The following is a 19,818-nucleotide window of genomic DNA, read 5'->3' on the forward strand; positions in this document are numbered from 1 at the left end:
GTTTTACCAAAGCTTTTACAGCATTGCTCCTGGGCCTTGGTTCTTTGGATGTGTGCTCTAATGTTGCTGCTGGTCAACTTCTGTCCAGACAGAAGCAAGATAAACAGAGCAAGCATGGTCTCACGAGGAGATCTATTTACATTGTCTTTTCTATTCTGCATCTAAACTACCCCCTTAAGAGTCAAGGGCAAATTTTGAGCATTATAACTGGGTTGCTTCTCCCAAAATCTGCAATGCCAGTAACTCTTTCTCAAATATTCTTTATATTATTATCGTGAGTGAAATAAAACTAAGCAGAAATAACTTTCATGGTCTCCATGGTTTGTACAGAATTGTATACAGTTGGCATGAAGCCTTATAAGTTAGAAAAGAAATATTAATATATAAAGACTTGAAATGATGAATTGTATATAGTTGATATAATAAAGCCTTATAAATTAGAAAAGAAATATTAATATTTAAAGACTTGAAATAATTACTTTATGTTTAGTATTGGTATTTTTATCTGAGATACATAGGTTGACAGCCAGGCAACTATCTTTTTGTTTTATTAATTAATTTTTTATATACATCCCAAATAGTGCACCCCTATTGGTCCCCACAAGTAGAGTTCTTCCCCCGCCAACTTCCCCTTCACCTCTGATAGGGTGCACCCTTCCCTGGTATCTCCCCACCCTGGGGTATCACATCTCTACAGGATTATGTCCATCCTATTCCACTAAGGCCAAACAAAGCTACATATGTGCCAGGGGCCATGAACAAGCCCATGGATTCTCTTCGGTTGGTAGCTCATTCTCTGGGAGCTCTCAGGCAGCTGTCTTAAATTCTATTTTTGTAAAATGATCACTTTTGAATTTATTAGTTGTTTCTAAATTTTAATTATTAATTACTACCCAATAGTTTGATACACTTAGTTGACAACAGTGTCCTGGTAAATGTTGCTGTGTTAACTTTTATCAGTAAGACCAGAAATATGTATTAAATAAACTCTAAGTCAAACCAATGAAGCAGAAATATTGCATCATATGATACAACCTTAGAAAGTCTCTGTTGACAGTCAAGGTCCCTGGCTCCCTGTAGGTATTTTAGGCATTGATATTCCATAATGGGCCATTAACCGAGGTGTTTAATTGAGACCTGTCTTGGGGCTCCTGGCTTAGATGAGATAATTTTCAGAGGTGCATTTTCTTACCTCCTTGGTTGCTACTGCAGGCTAACTATAGTGAATTGTTTATAGTAAGGTTTCCTTTTTTTTTTTTTTTTTTTTTTTTGGTTTTTCGAGACAGGGTTTCTCTGTGTAGCCCTGGCTGTCCTGGAACTCACTTTGTAGACCAGGCTGGCCTCGAACTCAGAAATCCGCCTGCCTCTGCCTCCCGAGTGCTGGGACTTATAGTAAGGTTTCCTGTACAGTGTTGTGAATCACAAAACATGACACATTGTCTTCATAACTTGAAGAACAGTATTTTAAATATATCATACACATACTCTCCTTTCTTCTTCAGTACAAAGATTGTCAAGTAACTGTCATTGGACTTTGATATCTTCCCTAAGAATTTCCTAGTAATTGAAGGTGACACAGACCTAGAATTCTCGCTACTTGAAATGCTGTGACAAAAAAAGATCAGAAGTTCAAAATCGTGATGGGAAACTTAGGGAGTAGATAGATAGATAGATAATAGATAAATATGTAGATAGATAGATAATAGATAAATAGATAGGTAGATAGACAGACAGACAGATAGATAAGACATAGATAGATAGTTAGAAGATATATATTAACAGTAGAATAGTTGTTTACCAAGTACAAAACCTTAGGTTTATTCTGTCATTGTTTCTCTCTCGTTCTCAATCTCTCTCTTCACATACACACATACCCAGGATCCAAATAACAAAAATTTGAATGCTATATAATTTGAAAAACAACTTATTGGAAATTTATAAAATGTGAAATCAATGTTTTAAATTCAAGTTGTTTCTGTGAAGAAGGTATTTAGTACTGACTGAAAACGGTAACTGAAACACAGGGAGACCAGGGCAAAGTTGTACTCTCAAGAGCTGTCCCTTCCCTTCTATTCCTCTTTCTCTTGAAAATCTTAACAGATAATATAGATATTCTTACCTATGGGGAGTTGAAATGCAGTGGATTTGACAGCAATTTCTCCACTTTTGTACATCTTACTTTTTGGATTGTGATGTTAATTCACTTACTTAGAACTGTTACTGTTTTTAGGAAAACTGCTGTAGAAAGAACTTGCTCCTTTTTCTCAGTTCACAAAACCGTGTCACTGTAGACAGACATGGGTCTTGCTCTGGTTTACAGGTTTTTGTCTCCTGTTAAGGAGATAATGTTTTCCCAATCTTTATTACGGTATCAGTTGCCTTGACAATGATGGCATTTAGAAGTTCTTGGGAGGAAGTAAGATTATGTTGGTTTTGAATCAAACATTGTAGGTGTGCTTGTGGCACAGATGGTTTGGATATTATGTCATAGCTGTTAAGCAGGTAATTATGAACAAAATTGCCAAAAGTGAAACTCAACCCCGATGATGGACAATCCTTCCTAACCATAATCAATATTTAGATTCTCAGACACATGCATGCACGCACCCATGAGTCCACATATACACATACAAACATACACATATACAGACACATATACACATGAACATACACCAACAAGCACACATGCACATATATAGAAAGAGACATACACATATATATGTACACACAGAAACATACACTATACACATATACACATCCACACACACATACATATGTGTATACAAACACACATACAACTACACACAAGCACACACACACACAGAGTAATTACCTATTAATGGTTAAACATCTGAAGTTTCTGTATAAGAGATATGGAATATACTTTCCTTATCTTTCATAAGGCATGAAATATTTTTAGTTTCCACTGTAGAATTTTAATAACAGAAATAATGTCATGGTCACTGACATTTAATTGATACATTTTAAAATTCTTTCAAGACTTTTAATTGAGCATTGCTGTTGTAAGTTTTTCTGTAACTTAGGAAGTACTTTGCTTTGCTCCTGAAGATTTCCAAGATAATACTTTCTAGATTCCTCTAACAATGAAGCCAGTGGTCTTACTCCACACTCATTCAGAGAAAACATGAATACAGGAGGTCGGTCATTCGTAGCTAGTGTCTGTGAAAATGAACACTATACATGGCTCGTGTCAGATGGCAGTAATTCAGTAGGAAAATTATTGAGGCTCTGTACTTATATGATTCTAAGAAGCAGATTGTTTATCTCCTTGTTTAGTTGTTTCTTATCTTTTTATTACGTGCCAACATGTAAATTAAGTAGTAATGATGATATGTGGAATGTTCCATCCTATTGACTAGCCACGATGCTGCATCAGTGTTTAACTGGACTGATGAAATCCCTTAGACAGAACAAGCCTTGGGCCTGAACTGTTCAGGCACAAATCTAGGCACAATTTTTTTGTTTTGTTTTAAGAATTATGACCACACTAAATACTACAACAGCTCCATTCCTCAGTTTCCTCGTTTGCAGATAGAATTAAAATCTCTCTTTCTAAGGGAGCACTAGGGGAGCAGCAGTACTTTTCTATAGTTCAGACTAGTGAGTTATTATGTGGGATATTCTTAGAACAGTGGACAATAAAAGGGGATTAAGTGAGTTAGTTCCTATTAAGAGGACTTCTGTCTTTTTGTCTCTTCACATTCTGGTTCATGTTCCTATTTCACATGGATTCATTTGTTTGGAACAGCTCTCTGTTATATTTTGAATATTGAATCTGTAGCTTACTTATCCTTCTTGATTTGTGTTTCTCATAGAAAAAGTACTACAAATGACTCATCGAAGGAATTCATATTTTCATCTGAGTTTTAAATGATGATTTTTGCCTTTCAAAGATCTCTCAAAATTCTGAAAAAAAATTAGGAATCTATGAGTTCATTTGGTATGTGAGAATTGAACTTCCTGACTTCATACACTTTACCTCTGAGTGACCTCCTGACCCCATATTTTTAGTTCTAAAGAGCAAAGGATTTATACTGCGTGTTGTGTATATAATGTGACATCCATCCTTTTTCATTTTAAATTATCTGATTGTTGAAAATTGAATTATTTTCCATAATATTTACACAGTTTATTGGTGAAGCTTTAGTTTAAAACTAGTTGCTTTGATTTATGGTTAAAAATATCAATGACGACAGATCTTTATCTTACTCAGATTCTCTTGGAAATAATCTCCATCCTGGAGCTTTGTAGGATTTCAAGAGAGGTTAACTCAAGGGCATTTCCAGAAGAAAGTGATCCTGTAGAAAATATCAGTCTATTTTGTGGATGAAAGATGTACTGCCCTAAAGCCCCAAATAGCAATATTCATTAAATTCACATTTGTTCCTAATATTGATAAACATTTACTAGAACATAACACTGTCAGAAAGACAATTAAATCAGACTTTTTTTTTTCAAGGAAAGTCCTCATTCACATTGCCATCCTAGATGATTTGTTTTCTAACAAAAATAAGTGCAATTATTTAAAATGTATTTATGGAGATAGGCATCTTTTATCCAAACATACCATCCCATTGTTTGGTAACCATTTAAAAAAATGTAGACTTTGGCATTTCTTTGCCCTATGGATGCTTAATGTAACTTTAAAATTAATTCTAACATTAAAATCACTTGAAAATAAATGAAATAAAAAATTAACTTGGAAGTTCACTTAATTTTGCTATCTTATTGTGATCTCTCTGGAGCTAATCAGAGCTTACTGGGAAAAATGAAGACACTACAAATACCAGCCAAAATGCCATACCTTTCTTCATATTCCCTCCACCTTCCCAATTTAATGATTTTCCCATGGTGTTTTTACCCATCCTTGGCTGTTCTTTTTTATATTATCTTCTGATTGATTATTTTCTTTAACTCTGAAAAAAATACTGTCAATAACAGTGATATTTCTTATGGTTCTTGGAAGCAAATAATCTGTATTTTAAATAGCAGTTCAGTATTTGAAAGGCCCCACCACACTAATTCTGACAGATATCTTTGAGTCTTTACTTGTCCAAAGAATTTTTTCTCTGTTTTTTTCTTCGGCATTGCATGATCAATTTAACCTAAAGCCATTGCAGCTTTGGATTCCATTCCACTTTTCACTCAGAAATCCCCCAGCTCATATCATATCATAGAAGTGCCCTTCTAGATCCCTGACACACAAGGGTAATAACCTCATTTCCCACTCATAACTCAACGTTGAAACATAAATTCCATCATTAAGTAAGAATAAGGGCTTTTCTCCTTTACTGAATTGCTATTTTTCCAGGAATCATTATAAGTTCTTAATATATATTACCTTTACCTGATTCTTAGACCACATGGTAAAATAAGTATTAAATTAAGATATGAACAATAAGGTATAGAGAGTGTAGATAATTTGACACCTCCAATAAAATGGACCAAAAGCTGATTCCTGCATCTTTCAAAATGTATGGAGTGACCCCCCACTTATGCTACTTCTTATGGTTCAGTTTTGGCGTTTTTTTAAAGTTTTGTCCTTTATGATAGTAGACAAGATGAAGTTTTAAAAGAAAATTGGGGCTATTTGAAGAAATGAAAGAAACTAAACTGTCATCTGTCTTGTCATATATATATATATATGATTAATTTTATTTCTGCCATAGTATATTTGACTTGAATGTGTTATAAAATATATATATATATATATATATATATATATATAAGATATCACTGCCAAATTCATGATAACACCTTCCTATCTGAAAGTCTCATTAATGCTAATGAATACATTTTTAACCTTAAATAGCATATTAACTTCAAAACAGTATTAGGATATTCTAGACATCTTACAAGATGTTATGAAAATCTGGAAAATACATTATTTTTGGTAGTGTCATATTTGGATTTTCCTAAATACAATTGGTTTATTAATTCAGTGACTCAGTATATCAACATCTGCTGGTAGCCATAATAACTGTATAGAGGTCTATATTAGGACTAAAAATCAGGTACATAAGTTTAAAATGCAGTTTGAAAAGTTTTGAGCAGTATGCAGAACTATAATTTTAAAGAATGTACTCTCTTTAAATCCTTTGCCCTTGTTGTAAGGATAGAGTTTCCAATTATTTCATGTACTGACATATTTCATGCCACCAATTTAAATTCACTTTTCTTTGCATTACCTTTGAAATACTCTCTATTCCATTGTGGTAGACTTTCTACATTATATTTTTTGAGCTTTCTGCCACATGACTACAGTTCTGCAATATGTTGTCATTTACAATCTCTATTCCAAACCATTCGTTCTCCCACTACCATTTTTCTCATTTAATGTGAACAAATGTTTTAATATGAACAAATGTTTCAGTGCACACATAGCATACACAAATGTATTAATAACTATTTTAAAACATTAAAAATGATTAGATTATGTTCCTTATAGGTCTTAAAAGGAGGATAGAACTATTTTTATAAATATATGAGTAAAACATTCAAGTCCTTATTTGTAGTTTAATTTTGCTAGTAGTTATTTTGTATATTATCCGTTATCCTTAAACAAGTACTTAAGATAAAGGTCTTTGAACCTTGTGTTAATTCTTAATTTTCTAAGCCGAACTACACGGGACAATCTTAGTGTTATGGAATCCGTATGATCAGCAACAGGACACCAACTGCAGGTCCTTTGCTATTTCACCGTGAGCGAGGGCCGCACCCACTTGCACATTTGAGAATTGGCTGCAGAAGGTATTAGTGTTGAAAACATGGATATTTGTAGGCTTCAAATTTCTAAATTGTTAGTTTCTCTCGGGGAAAAAAGTGTTTCATTTGGTCTTAACTCTTTTAAGACTCATTTTTGCCTCAGCTCAGTGCTTTTCCCATCAAACTTATTAAAATCTTATAGAATGGTGACAGGAGGGACCTGTGTGATCCTCGTCAGCTTTTCCCCCTGGCTGCCCATCCTATGTAGGACTCCCCATTGATAGCAGCTATTCCAGGGACAATTACTTTGGGAAAGATTTTGGGGCAAATACATCATATACCCCTTCGTCATCCTTAGCTGTGTGATCACAACGGGTGGATTCTGATCGGGAAGGTGAGGCAAGAAAGGCCTGCCTGGAGTGAAGAGATCTCAGACTGCAGTGAGCACAGCAAGGACAGACCAGAGAGAGGTAGCATCAATGAGGCAGCTCATTTTAATGGAGGAAACAAAGGGTATTTAAACCATTGGGGAGCGGTGATTGGGGACTGTGGGGTGAGTGTGGTCAGACAGAGTACTGGAGATATTTCATGAAAGGCCAGGGATACGATCTTAGTCCTGCTGATCTCAGAACGAGGTTTCCAGAATTTGGACATACTCTTCTCTTGCTCCCGGACTGAGACTCCCAGTCCGAAGGCACCCCAGCCCCACACATCCATCCTAAGGCATAGATTGTGATGCATGACTGCAGTGTATACTAACAACTCTGGAATAGTCATTAGCAATTCATAGGCGTAGTGCATGCTGTGATATGTGGCTTGCAACATCCATTATCTTTTTATGTTCATTGCTTTTGAACAGGATAGTTTTCCAGAAGTTTTAATCAAAGTTCCTTATATTAAAAAAAATGAGTTTGTTTAGATGAGTTACTGAAAGCTACAATAATAAAATTTTCTTTCTTGAGGAACGAATATTCAGAGAATAAACAGGTATTTATGTGCATGTCAATTATGAGCAACCCGGCCATTACAGTTTTTGTGTGTATTTTATACTGGTCGTTTTGTCTTAATTATATATTAATCTCACTGTATTTTAAATAAAGTATGTTATTACATATGAAGCAATATGGCATTTATCATGCCTGTAATATTCTACCCATTACATACATTTATTCATTGTTGAAGGTTGTTAAACTTGTTATTTATACTCATACAGACAGACTACGTAATATTCTCTTAATTGTAAAGGAAAACTGAAGCACTGCAATATTAAAGACCAACCTAAGGCTAGCAAATGCCAGTAGTACAAGAAACTGAGATAAGGTGGCTGTTTCCCCAATCTATGCTACTATTTGCACTACAATTAAATTATAAAAATCTGAAGGTTTGAGTCATGATAAAGTCAGGTATTTGAGAAAAACAAATTTTTTTTTGAATCTGGCAAAATGAGGCATATTAAAACATTATTCAAAATTCTTAGAACTAAGTGTTTTGTATTTAATATTTTATATATATAGATTTAAGAATGTTTGCATATGGTTAATGAGCTAGCTGGGGGATGGAACCTAGGTTCTAACATAAAATTCATTATGCATCATCTCTCTTTTGTACTTACAGTATTATGATAACTTTGTATAGTGCTCTCTTTCTGCTGTGCACTGATGGTAAACTATCACATTGTGGTATGGAATTTCCCTCTTTTGGTGTCATGAAATGCTCAAAGAATTTTGGAGTTTGAAACATTTTTAATTTGGAATTTCGTATTAATGATGCTCAACCAACTTGTAATACATTCTTCAGTAAATCTCTTTACTTTGAAAACTACCTTTTAAATATATCTTGTATTATACTCCATTATCTGGAAAGTTTGAAAATGTACTTTATTCATTATGGCTGAAAACAAGTGAAGAAATTTAAAATAAAGACTCAATTTGTAGTAGATTGATAGCTTTAAGGGTGATGAATCTAAAAACTGCGATCAATATTTTCTTTTCATATAAATCTGACCAAACTTTTAAAAAGAGACAACCACAACAGTCTAGTTTGGCAAAGTGGTGCAAAAATTTTAGTGTCCTAAATACACACAGTGAACATCTTTTGCAGGGCCCCACACTATCTAGAGCTGTAGGAAACAGGTACATGTCTAATTCAACAGTGATTAGTGCTCTCTGTTCGATGAGTTCATTGGGTAAGGCAACGATGTTGAGCTTTACCAACTCGCTGGATGTCTAGGTGTTTATTCTATTTTATCTTAATTCTTTACTCGATGTGGTTGCCTGTAATCTCTACTTTTGAAGGTGGAGTCTGGACCATCAAAGACTCAAGGTCACCCTCAGCTGCATAGTGATTTTGACATCAGCCTAAATAACTAAGGCCTCGTAGCAAAAAAAAAACAAAACAAAGCAAAACAAAGCAAAACCAAAAAAACACACCGATAACAATACCAAAGAGTGATTGGAATAACATAAAGAGAATACAATTTTAGGTATGGAGTCATAAAAATTGTGATTTAGGCTGTACTTCAACTTGATTATAAGTATTGAGGTATTAGACAATAAAGTGTAAAGAGAATTGTCTAATAGAAACATAAATATTGAATTAATGAGCTTATAAAATTATTTTAAAATGTTCTCAATATTTAGAAAGCATGAATTTCAAAACTCTTATTTTTAAAAGCAATCTACACAAATGGTGATAAGTGAAAATATTTATTCTAATACTAAGTGAATATTTTATTCAGGGAAAATATTTGCACAAATCAAACCCCCTAAATCTGCATTTGCATATTAACATTAGAATATTTAAATTAATTTGTCCAGTAGAGACTGAATTATTTCACACAAACTTTAGGCTGGGATATAAACTGGTAATAAATTCATAAGTACTGTCTTTCAGATTGCTTATTCATTTTGCTCATGATGTCTCTGCTCATTAAAATGAAGAAGAGGAAAGTATGATTTAGACACAAAATACAAGAATTATTCAAGAAACTAACGTGAATATCTTCATCACTTAACCTACCCTTTCTTTTTTCTTTCTTTTTTTTTTTTTCCTTTGTTCTGTTTTGCAGGTGTCTGACTTGGGATATCAGTGTTTATTTTTGAGGAATTTTTCTTTCTTTTTATGTTTGGTTTTTAATCATTGATATTGGAGTACTGAAGAGGAGCCAGAAGTCTATTGATTTGGTTTCACTTCAGACCAGCCATTCCTCTGAGAACACAGTCATGTGGCCACCACAGCTGCTCATCCTCACGATGCTTTTAGCACCTGTAGTTCATGGTAAGTTCTGTTGACGTCTCGTGGTTAGTTAGTATGTTAGTCACGTTTACTCATAACAGATTCTTTCTTTGGAACCATCTCTTTGAGATAGTGTAGATTTTTCTAACCTTATATTAGTATCAGTAAATACCAAAATATATACTCTGAGTTATAAATTTACAGCTTTACAGTAGGAGTTCTTAAAGACCCCACTGAAATCCGAAAGCAACCTAAAAGATTTGTCAATTTTTTTTTCACTTTAAATAGAGCTCCTTCGTATTTTAAGCTTTGATTTACCAAGATATGGGAAAAATCGCCCAGATAATAAATGACACGCTTTAGTATATATTTAGTTTGCATTTTTTGTACCCAAGACCTTTTTTATTTAGGAAAATGAGCATTTGGGAGATAGCAGAATTTGCTTTCCCATAAGAAGCAATTCTTTGTTTTTGATTGGTGTTTATTACTATATACAACCTTTACACACAAAATGCAAAGTCATCTCTCACTAGAAACATGTAAGTCTCACTACATACCTTCTTAAATATAAAATGAACAACATGTCAACTTTTATAAAATAGTAATTTTACAGAAAGTACTGATTAAACTCATGATAAACTATGTTCCATTGTTCATGTAGAGTTCTTGGTATTTAACTCACTATGAGAATTTAGAAAATATGTACCTTTAAAAAAATTTCAAGATTATGTATTTATTCCATATGGGAAGGTAACCTATATTTTAAGCAACTTACAATTTAATATTTATTGAATTTCACTACAAGCTAAACTCAAATTTTAAGTTTCATATAGGTTCCCTTTTACAGTTTAAGGTTTTCTCCTAACATGGGATTTACATTAAAATGAAAGTGTTAATCTCTCTGTAGTCTCATGGTTCTTACAGCAAAGTGAAAAGACATAGCTTTATGTGGCAGTGCTTAAGGTGTATCCCAATACTACAGGGTAGTGAGCCCCTGAAAAGAACCTTCAGCTTCATTAACAACTTGGGGTTTTTAACTGGCCCATTGAAATCCATTGTAACTGCAGTGTCTCTGAGTCTAGCCTGTGTTTCAAAACTGGAGCATGCATTGCATGATGTCTGTATAAATAGGATAAAATAACTTCTGTGTTTTTTGAAGTGTTCCTCTAAAGTTAATGCACTCAGTATACTCAGCTAGAATAAGTCTCTAAAAGGCATAAATAGCTCTTAACTTGCAAGTAAAATATTCAGAGAAACACCTTGTTTTAAAGGGGAGATTTACCAGTCATCTATTGATGCTTTCTTAAACCAGGCACTGATGCTGCTCTTATACAGTCTTAATGTTTTGTCATAAATGTTAAGAAAAAAAGTCATTTAAAATCAGATTCTTTTTCTAGTTAACAACACAAATAAAGCCATTTAGATTATGCTTTTTACTTAAAAAATCTGAAATATTTATTATATTATTTTGAGGATTAAATAAACAACCTCCACAGAACAAGTCTTCATACACTAGTTCCCTTTAACATCATGTCTGACCCACAATTTACTTTGTTTTAGTAATTGTATCAGTGTGGAATTACCAGATCATGAGAGGTGATTCATTTAATGTTGATATTCAGAAAGAATTATAATTATACATATATTAATATACATGAATTCATATTCAGAAAGTCACAGTAAAACTACTGTGTTAGATGTTGATTAAAATGCAGAAATAGTGATGTAAGTGATGGCATCATTTCATAATCTATATTTTTAATTTTATATAACATATACTTCCTATGTACTAGTTATCCCTAATCATGGACAAGCCATAAGTCGAGAGTCTTTGCTTTGGGGCCTGTTATCTGATTGAGTACTTAGGCAAACAAACACACACACACAGAGACAGAGACAGAGACAGAGACAGACAGACAGACAGACAGACACAGAGAGTCAGAGAAGCATAGAGATGGAGAGACAGAGATAGACTGAAGGAGAGACAGAGACAGAGATACAGACAGTGAGAGAAGAGACAGGCAGACAAAGACAGAGAAAGGATATCAGAAACTCTGAGCAATAAACACTTTTAAAATTTGTTAGTATCCTCATTTTATGTTTGTACTAAGAATCAAATTTATCTTGTTTTATATCTAGACAACCTAAATCACCTTAATGTTCTTTATCCATAGCAGCCCAAGTAATAGTGAGGTTTTCCAAGGATAAGTTTATCTTTTCTAGTTTTATCCTTTTAGTTTTAGCTTACATGATGCCCTTTCTAACCTTGCAGGAAATAAAGGGCTTTAATGATCAGTTTTGATATCCAGATTGCTCATAAATGGAGAAATAAACCAGTGATTAGAGCTCAGATAAAACAGAACAGAAATTATTAGTGTTCCTGCCAATCCAGGGTCAATGAAATACTACATAATTTGAACCACCAAATGGTAGAACTAAAACGTGTGTTACCTAATAAAATCTGTTTTTCTCCCCCAAACACATTCATTTTTGTTACCTCCTCTTTACTCTTCTGAGGTCCAGTGAAGTTGCCCTTTAGAAAAACGGAATACACTGTTTTGAATAGTAACTTGGTTGGAAGTCCCTTCTACAGAGCAAATAATCAGATGTATTGCCTACTGCTTCCATGACCACAGACTTAAGATTATTTGATTTGAGGTCTTCCTCACAACACTTCCATGGCTTTGTTACCATAACCTGTTACTACCATCGTGATTTGTTATGAATTATATATGGAAGTGCTGAATGGCAAAGTACCTCTACTAGTATTATCAACAACCAGGGAATGCTGAATAAGGATCTTCATTGGTACAGGTCTTACTGCCAGCTGAACCCAATTGCAATCAAGGCAATCCACATAACATGCACTATCTTGTAAATCTAGAGCAAGTGAGGCAGACATTTCAACACCTGCCTGTCTATATTCTGAGAGCAGACTGATTAGGTTTCTAAAGTCAGAAATAAATGTTGAAAAAAATCAGCTCTGCCAATAACTAGCTCTGGTACCCTTCTTAGAAACTTGTTAATATCAACTATTACATAAAGACTGTGCTTGATACTAAAGATGCAGGGATAGAGAGGTACAGATTTGTATGTCTGCCATTCAGGAGCTTTTGAGAACCTTAAAAATCTGTAAGCCTAGTTGTCGTCTAGAAGATGAAAATTCTTGCAGGATTATATTTAGCAACACATAAATAAAAAATGTAGAACTCCCAGTGTAGTGGAAGGCATTTAATAAATCTTCCATCATTTTTCTATGTCATATTTACCTTGAAGTCAATCTAAACTCCTAAATAGTAAGCAAGCCATGTACAAAACTATCCTTGCCATTAACCTGAGTCTTGGGTAAACAGTCAAGCAACAAACAAAAAACTTATTTGACTTGAACCATGGGATTCAAGGTTTGTTTGAAATTCTAAAATATGTAAAAACGCACAAAATACTATTAGATTATTGTTATTATCCAGATAAAAATATTACCAATATGTAGTGATACATTGCTCACTTCTTGAAATAGTGACAAATAATTATCAATAGGTCACTCTTCTTTGATCTACACTTAGATTATAATTAGGAGCTAAGATAAAAGACTAATCCTTATAATCTTATTCTTAGTTGAATAATCTTCCCATTGCTCCACATTCTCTCACCAGTATTTTCACCAGGAGACAAAAATAATCAGTGCATACACATCATACATGTTTTTATATATGCAGGTGTAAATAGTAAGTGTCGCTGGTTATATGTTATCTGTCCACAGTCTGTGTTTCCGTGCACTCTGTATTTCTCCTTTTCTGTTTTCCATGATTTCCCCCTTCCTCAAGTGCCATCAGACATATATCTGCCGTAGAGCAAGACTGAAAGAAGTTGAAAAGTGATGTAAAGTTCTTGGCTTTTCAAGGGTTGCATCTAAATAAGTCTATTTTGTGTCATTTTATAGATGTAGTCCAGAGAAAGGAAAGTTGGAGAATCAAACTAGCAGGAATGTGTGTGGCTGGGGCTTTTCCAGAGTGAGGATGAACCAGGGCATTGAGCATACTCATTACATCTCTAGGTCTTTATTGATCTGAATAGGCATAGAAATAGTCATGTCATAACCCCTCCATCATTTTCCTATGCCTTATTTATCATGAAGTCAGTGAAGTCCACACCAGCTCCCCGCCACTTCATGATGTGCTTTTAGACAGTATGCCCTGCACAGGAGTTTGCAATTCCTTTCTCATAGGTTTTCCAGTAACATAGATTACAGGATTGCACTATTACACCTAGCTCCTGGGACTCCTTCTGATTGACAGTTATAGCACATCAAAGTCTAATGGGAGACCTCAAAGTAGGCTATCCTGTCCTCGTCTGTAACTACTTTCAAGTGCCAATGGTTTGAGGTTTCAAAAGGGGACCCTGGTGCTAAGATATTTTAGCTACTTGCCAATTTATTCAGACTTTCCTTATAATTATACTGACTCACCACCAAGAAGATGAAAAATGTGATCAATCAGCATAGCATGATGAATGGGAAATTGAATTTTATAGCATCTTCAAAGAGAGAAAGGGATTTAAAAACTTTAGATGTACCTTATGAATGTTTTTCTCCTGAATGTCTATTTATTGTTGTTTAACATAAAATCTCTAGTTATATATTTATGGATTTTATAGGCTAATGTGTTACATTATGTCTAAGTTACTTATAATGAACAGTGCTTAATAAGAACAAAAAGTGCTAAACAGTGTGTATATTTATTTATATTTTATACATTTTATTTATATAAAAATAAATGTATAGGTGTATGCTACTTAATATTATAGTGCTTCTATTAATTTACAGATTTTAAAATTACAGTACATTTTAGATTATAATAGTACAAATTTGACAAGTTCAAATTATATTTTACTACATATTTTGCCTTAGCTTTTTTCTATGAAGATTTGTCTTATTTTGTGAAGGCATCAGGTTGACTTCTGAATTCTACTTCACTTTGCTATTCTTAGAAGTTAATTGTCCTTGAAATACTTATGTTGCCAGCACAGGTGATTTGTAAGAGTAGCAAATGTACTTTATAGTCAAGTCCACTGTACACAAAAATGTATGTCATGATATTGGGATGTGAGGGCAATGATAATGCATCCAATATAATCCATATTAGTCATATTTAAAGAGTATTTCTAAATATATACATTGTAAGTCACTATACTTTCTATTATACCAGAATGTTAAATATTGGTACAATCCTAACACCATGTTTTGTTTATAGCAGTTTATTTACAACTTCTTATGTGGAGCTTTACAATTGAAAAGACTTTATATTTGCACTTGTACCTGGGACTATGTTTTATGTGGTTTTTCTGTAGTGATCATCTATAAGGAATATGTATATAATATGAGCAAAATAGCACTCTTTTATATTCAAATTTTAGATATTATGACAAATTTTTGGGATTGAAATGTATCTTATTTTAGTCTCTCAGGCTGTGGGTGGAAAGTAACTGCAATTAGGTACTTAATGTTGATTAAATTATAAAATATTTCAATATATAATAGTCACTGCTTCCCTCTTCTTTAGGCTGCTATTATTTTTTCTTTTTCAGTATTAGAATGCTGTTCACATTTGAAGTTTTATGTAAGCAGCCATATTACATATTGCATACATTTCTGATTGGCAAACTATCTCTTAACAGGCAATCAAATAGCTGATATTTAATAGCAACAGTTCCCTGGTTTGAAAGGAGAGACCATTTGTATAATTGGCAATCATTCACAAGGAGGCAGCATTCAAAAGAAGAAGGAATTTGTTCTATTTTTTTCCAGGTCTTTTAGCTGATAAATCAATGTTAAACTTTATATTTCACTTTTAATTGCATTTTTATTTTACTTATTCTGCTTTTACTGAAAAATTGTTAAAAGTGCTGGAAATAGTAGGGTGGGGTTTTTGTTTGTTTGTTTATATTTTCTGTCAAAGAAAACCTATTGAAAATATGAAGTGTTTTGTCAGGTAAGCTAGTCTAGTTGAGAATCTCTATGAGAAATACATTAGCTGCACTTTCACAGTTATCAAAGGTCTTCACACAAAAACAGGAATAACAACTTTTGATTAGCTTTCTGTTTTATCTATACATATTTTGTGTGAATATGAATGCCTTCAAGTTTCAGTTGAATATGATCAGGAACATCCAAGACCATAGTCATGTTATTTATTGTTTGGCATTTTGGGGGTTGGGGGTGGGAATGAATACCAAATCCTATCCCTAGACATAGTGATAAGTGGTCTTAGGGGTTTTAATGTAGTCATGTATGGGTGAAAATATATTCAATTAAAATACTCAATTTCTATTGCTCATTTTAAATTAACATTAAATCTTGCACATTTGGTCTTCTATCAAAAATTAAAGTTATTCTATGAATGGAAGACACTATGACTTTTCAATTCACATCTTATGGCTTAGTAATGAAGAACATAGCCATGTTACTATTATAACTCGCATTATATAGATACATAGTAGTGTGTATACCTTATATTAGATACAATTTGAAAACTTAAATAGTTATCATTTTATGGGGTAATGAATGCCTTAGAAAAATTGTAATACATGAAAACTACAGTTTTGCTCTGGTCACTACAATTTGTGTGGAACGGTTCACAAATTTGGCCTGTTATAATAACGATAAAGCATAAGGAGTACTATATATATATATTCCATATTACAATATTATTTTCTGCAGTATAATTAAGTATCCAGAAAGTAGTCGCTATAGTACACTGGGGGCTAGAAGGTAGCTTAGACGGTACAGTGCTTCCTAGTATGCACAAGGCCCTGGGTTCAGTGCTAAGATCACGTAATACATGGAGTTGGTAGAACATGCCTGTAATCTTGGCAGTCCAAAAGTTGGACAGGGCAATCAGAAGTTCAAGATAACCCACAGCTATCTAGTGAACTTAAGACCACCCGGTCCCCATGAGACCATATAGCAAATAAGTGATAGTGATGATGATGATGGTGATGATGATGATGACGACAATGATGATGATAGGAGGAGGAAAAGGAAGTGGAGGAAGAGGAGGAAGAGGAGGAGGAGTATAGTAAGTTTTCCTCAGAATTAATGGGAGCCCTTTCTATTTTTATAAAACATATACACACATGCACACACGTGCACATGTATACAGGGAAAAACACTTGTCATTGAAGAACTTTCAGGATAGTAAAATTCACTAACCCAAATGAAAAAATTCTTGAATTCTTTTGGAGACATGTGAAGAAAAGCTTGAGGGTGTCAAAATCATTAAATATTTCCAATCAATGTACTTAGATTTTTTTCATATAATAGATTATGTAAGCTTAATTTCATATAAAGTCTTATATGAGCATATTTGGTTATAAACACAGCACAAATTATATTAGATATGCAAACTTTTAAAGAAAGAATAAATTAATAAACACAAAAGACCAATAGTAATGTGTTTGCCAGACTATATACAAAGTATCTTTATAGGCAGAATATGGAGTAGTTAAAATAGAATCTTCAGAGTCAGCAGGTTTATAAGTTGTAAACCTCAGACCCATAAAACTGAGCTACAGATTAACTTTGACTCATAAAGTTATGAATAGGCACCTAGAAAATTGCATACCTAAGAACAGACTGATCAAATGAGGTTCAAATTGAGAACTACAGGGACAATATTTTTCTTAGTTATTTAATATAAATTTCCTAAAATAATGTATCTTTGAGTTATCTCACTTTATTTCCATTAAAACAAAACCAAAAATAAAACAAAACTTGGTTGAATCAGGCTGTGGATGTACTGCACCCATAACTAAAGAATTCTTTTAAAGAATGCCCTCACATGTGGGTGTTTTCAAGTGTGAGTGGTTGCCTCTGCTGTAGTGTATTTGCTTGTTGTATTTGCTCCATTTTTAGATAGGGTCTCTAACTGCCAAGGGGCTTGCCATGTAGGCTGAGCTGACACCTCAAAGTCCCACGTGTCTCCACCTGCCTAGAGCTAAGATCAAAATGCAGACCAGCACAATCATCACCACTTGGGTTGTAAGAATCTGCTCAGGTTTCCATGCCCACAATAGTATCTTGTCAGCTGCCTGAGCCATTTCCCTCCTTTTAAGCATTCTAAGAATTTTCTGGAGGGTCTTGAGGGTAAAAACTACTCACTATTATGGAACGACCCCATTGGGTGGCACAGCAGTTCCAAAGAAGTGTTGTGGAAGTGCTTGTTGGAACAGTCCAGTGGCAGGGAGGAGATGTCTTGTAAGGAAAGGATCTGATGGCCAGTCTGAATGGATATGCTTAGAGTTAGTGGGTCCTAACTATTACTCCCATTTCTATGAAAGAAATTTTCAGTCTCAGAGTCATAGTTATAATTTTTTAAAATTTTTAATTAGTTATTTTCTTTATTTACATTTCAAATGTTATCCCCTTTCCTGGTTTCCCTCCAAAAACCCCCTATCCTCTTGCCCCTCCCCATGCTCACCAACACACCCACTCCTGCTTCCTGGCCCTGGCATTCCCTTATACTGGGATATAGAACCTTCACAGGACAAAGCGCCTCTCCTCCCATTGATGACCAACTAGGCCCTCTCCTGCTACATATACAGATACAGCCATGGGTCCTACCATGTGTTTTCTTTGATTGGTGGTTTAGTTTCAGGGTGCTCTGGGGGGTACTGGTTATTTCATATTGTTGTTCCTCCTATGGAGCTGTGAACCCCTTCAGCTTCTTGGGTACTTTCTCTAGCTCCTTCGCTGGGTACGCTGTGCTCAGTCCAATAGTTGGCTGAGAGCTTTCACTTCTGTATTTGTCAGGCACTCGCAGAGCCTCTCGGGATACAGCTATATCAGGCTCCTATCAGCAAGCACTTGTTGGCATCCACAATAGTGTCTGGGTTTGGTGGTTGTATACGGGATGGATCCCTAGGTGGGTCAGTCTCTGGATGGTCTTTCCTTCAGTCGCTGCTCTGCACTTTGTCTCTGTAACTCCTTCCATGGGTGTTTTGTTCCCCCTTCTAAGAAGGATAGAAGTATTCACACTTTGCTCTTCCTTCTTCTTGAGTTTCATGTGGTTTGCGAATTGTATCTTGGGTACTCCAAGCTTCTGGGCTGATATCCACTCATCAGTGAGTGCTTTCATGGTAAAGGAGTAAGACATCAGTTCTTGAAAAAGAATATACTTTTTAAAACTCCAACATAGTTAATATCATAATCTCTTTCAAAAACACATAACATGATGCTATATGTTTTTATTGAGTATATTTCATATACTACAGAACTAACTTAAAGTTCAGTATTCATATTTAAATGATACCTCAGTTGTCACAGTTGTTTTTTGTCTTGTTATCATAAGTACTTCAAAAAGAAGACCTTGCCTGATAAAGTCATCCCCGTGACTCTTAATTTTTGACTCTTGGAAGCCAGAATATCTATTTTCTCTCCCAAAGGGTTAATCTTTCCCAGACTCTTTATATAAATTGCTCATGATAATTCATGTCCTTTGTGATTGCTTTCCCCCTTGGCCCCTTCCAAGTTATTCATATTTAACATGTATAATTACTTAATTATTTTATTTCATAATAATAATCCACTGGAGGCATACATTACAGTGTACATGTCAGCTGGTGGGGATGTAAATTCTTTCCCTTCCTTGGCTGGTTACTATCATGCTGCCTGTAGCGTGCTTGATTTGGGTGTCTTTTCATTTCTCTCTGGCATCTATGTAGAAATGGAAATAATGAGCCATCTGATACTTCTGTCTAGCATTTTGAAGGACCATAGTACTCCTAAACAAAGGAGAGTAAGAGGTCTATGTTTTCAGGGTTCATATGGGTTTTCCTGTCTGTAGGTCTTGCACAATTCTTAGT

At 34.3% G+C, this 19,818-nt stretch overlaps 1 protein-coding gene across 31 annotated transcripts in view; it reads left to right on the plus strand.

Moving 5' to 3' along the window:
- Positions 1-19,818, plus strand: part of Adgrl3 (adhesion G protein-coupled receptor L3) — a 778,447-nt gene that overhangs the window by 276,813 nt on the left and 481,816 nt on the right. For all 31 annotated transcript variants that reach the window (XM_085836782.1, XM_085836789.1, XM_085836791.1 and 28 more), the window contains one exon: positions 9,794-10,002. In XM_085836782.1, the coding sequence (XP_085692908.1) occupies positions 9,948-10,002 (55 nt within the window). In that variant the 5' untranslated portion in view covers positions 9,794-9,947. The remainder of the gene's footprint in view (positions 1-9,793; positions 10,003-19,818) is intronic.

Source organism: Mus caroli, unplaced genomic scaffold (assembly GCF_978045245.1).
Source record: "Mus caroli unplaced genomic scaffold, Mus_caroli_1 scaffold_4, whole genome shotgun sequence".
In the NCBI taxonomy this organism is placed as follows: domain Eukaryota; kingdom Metazoa; phylum Chordata; class Mammalia; order Rodentia; family Muridae; genus Mus; species Mus caroli.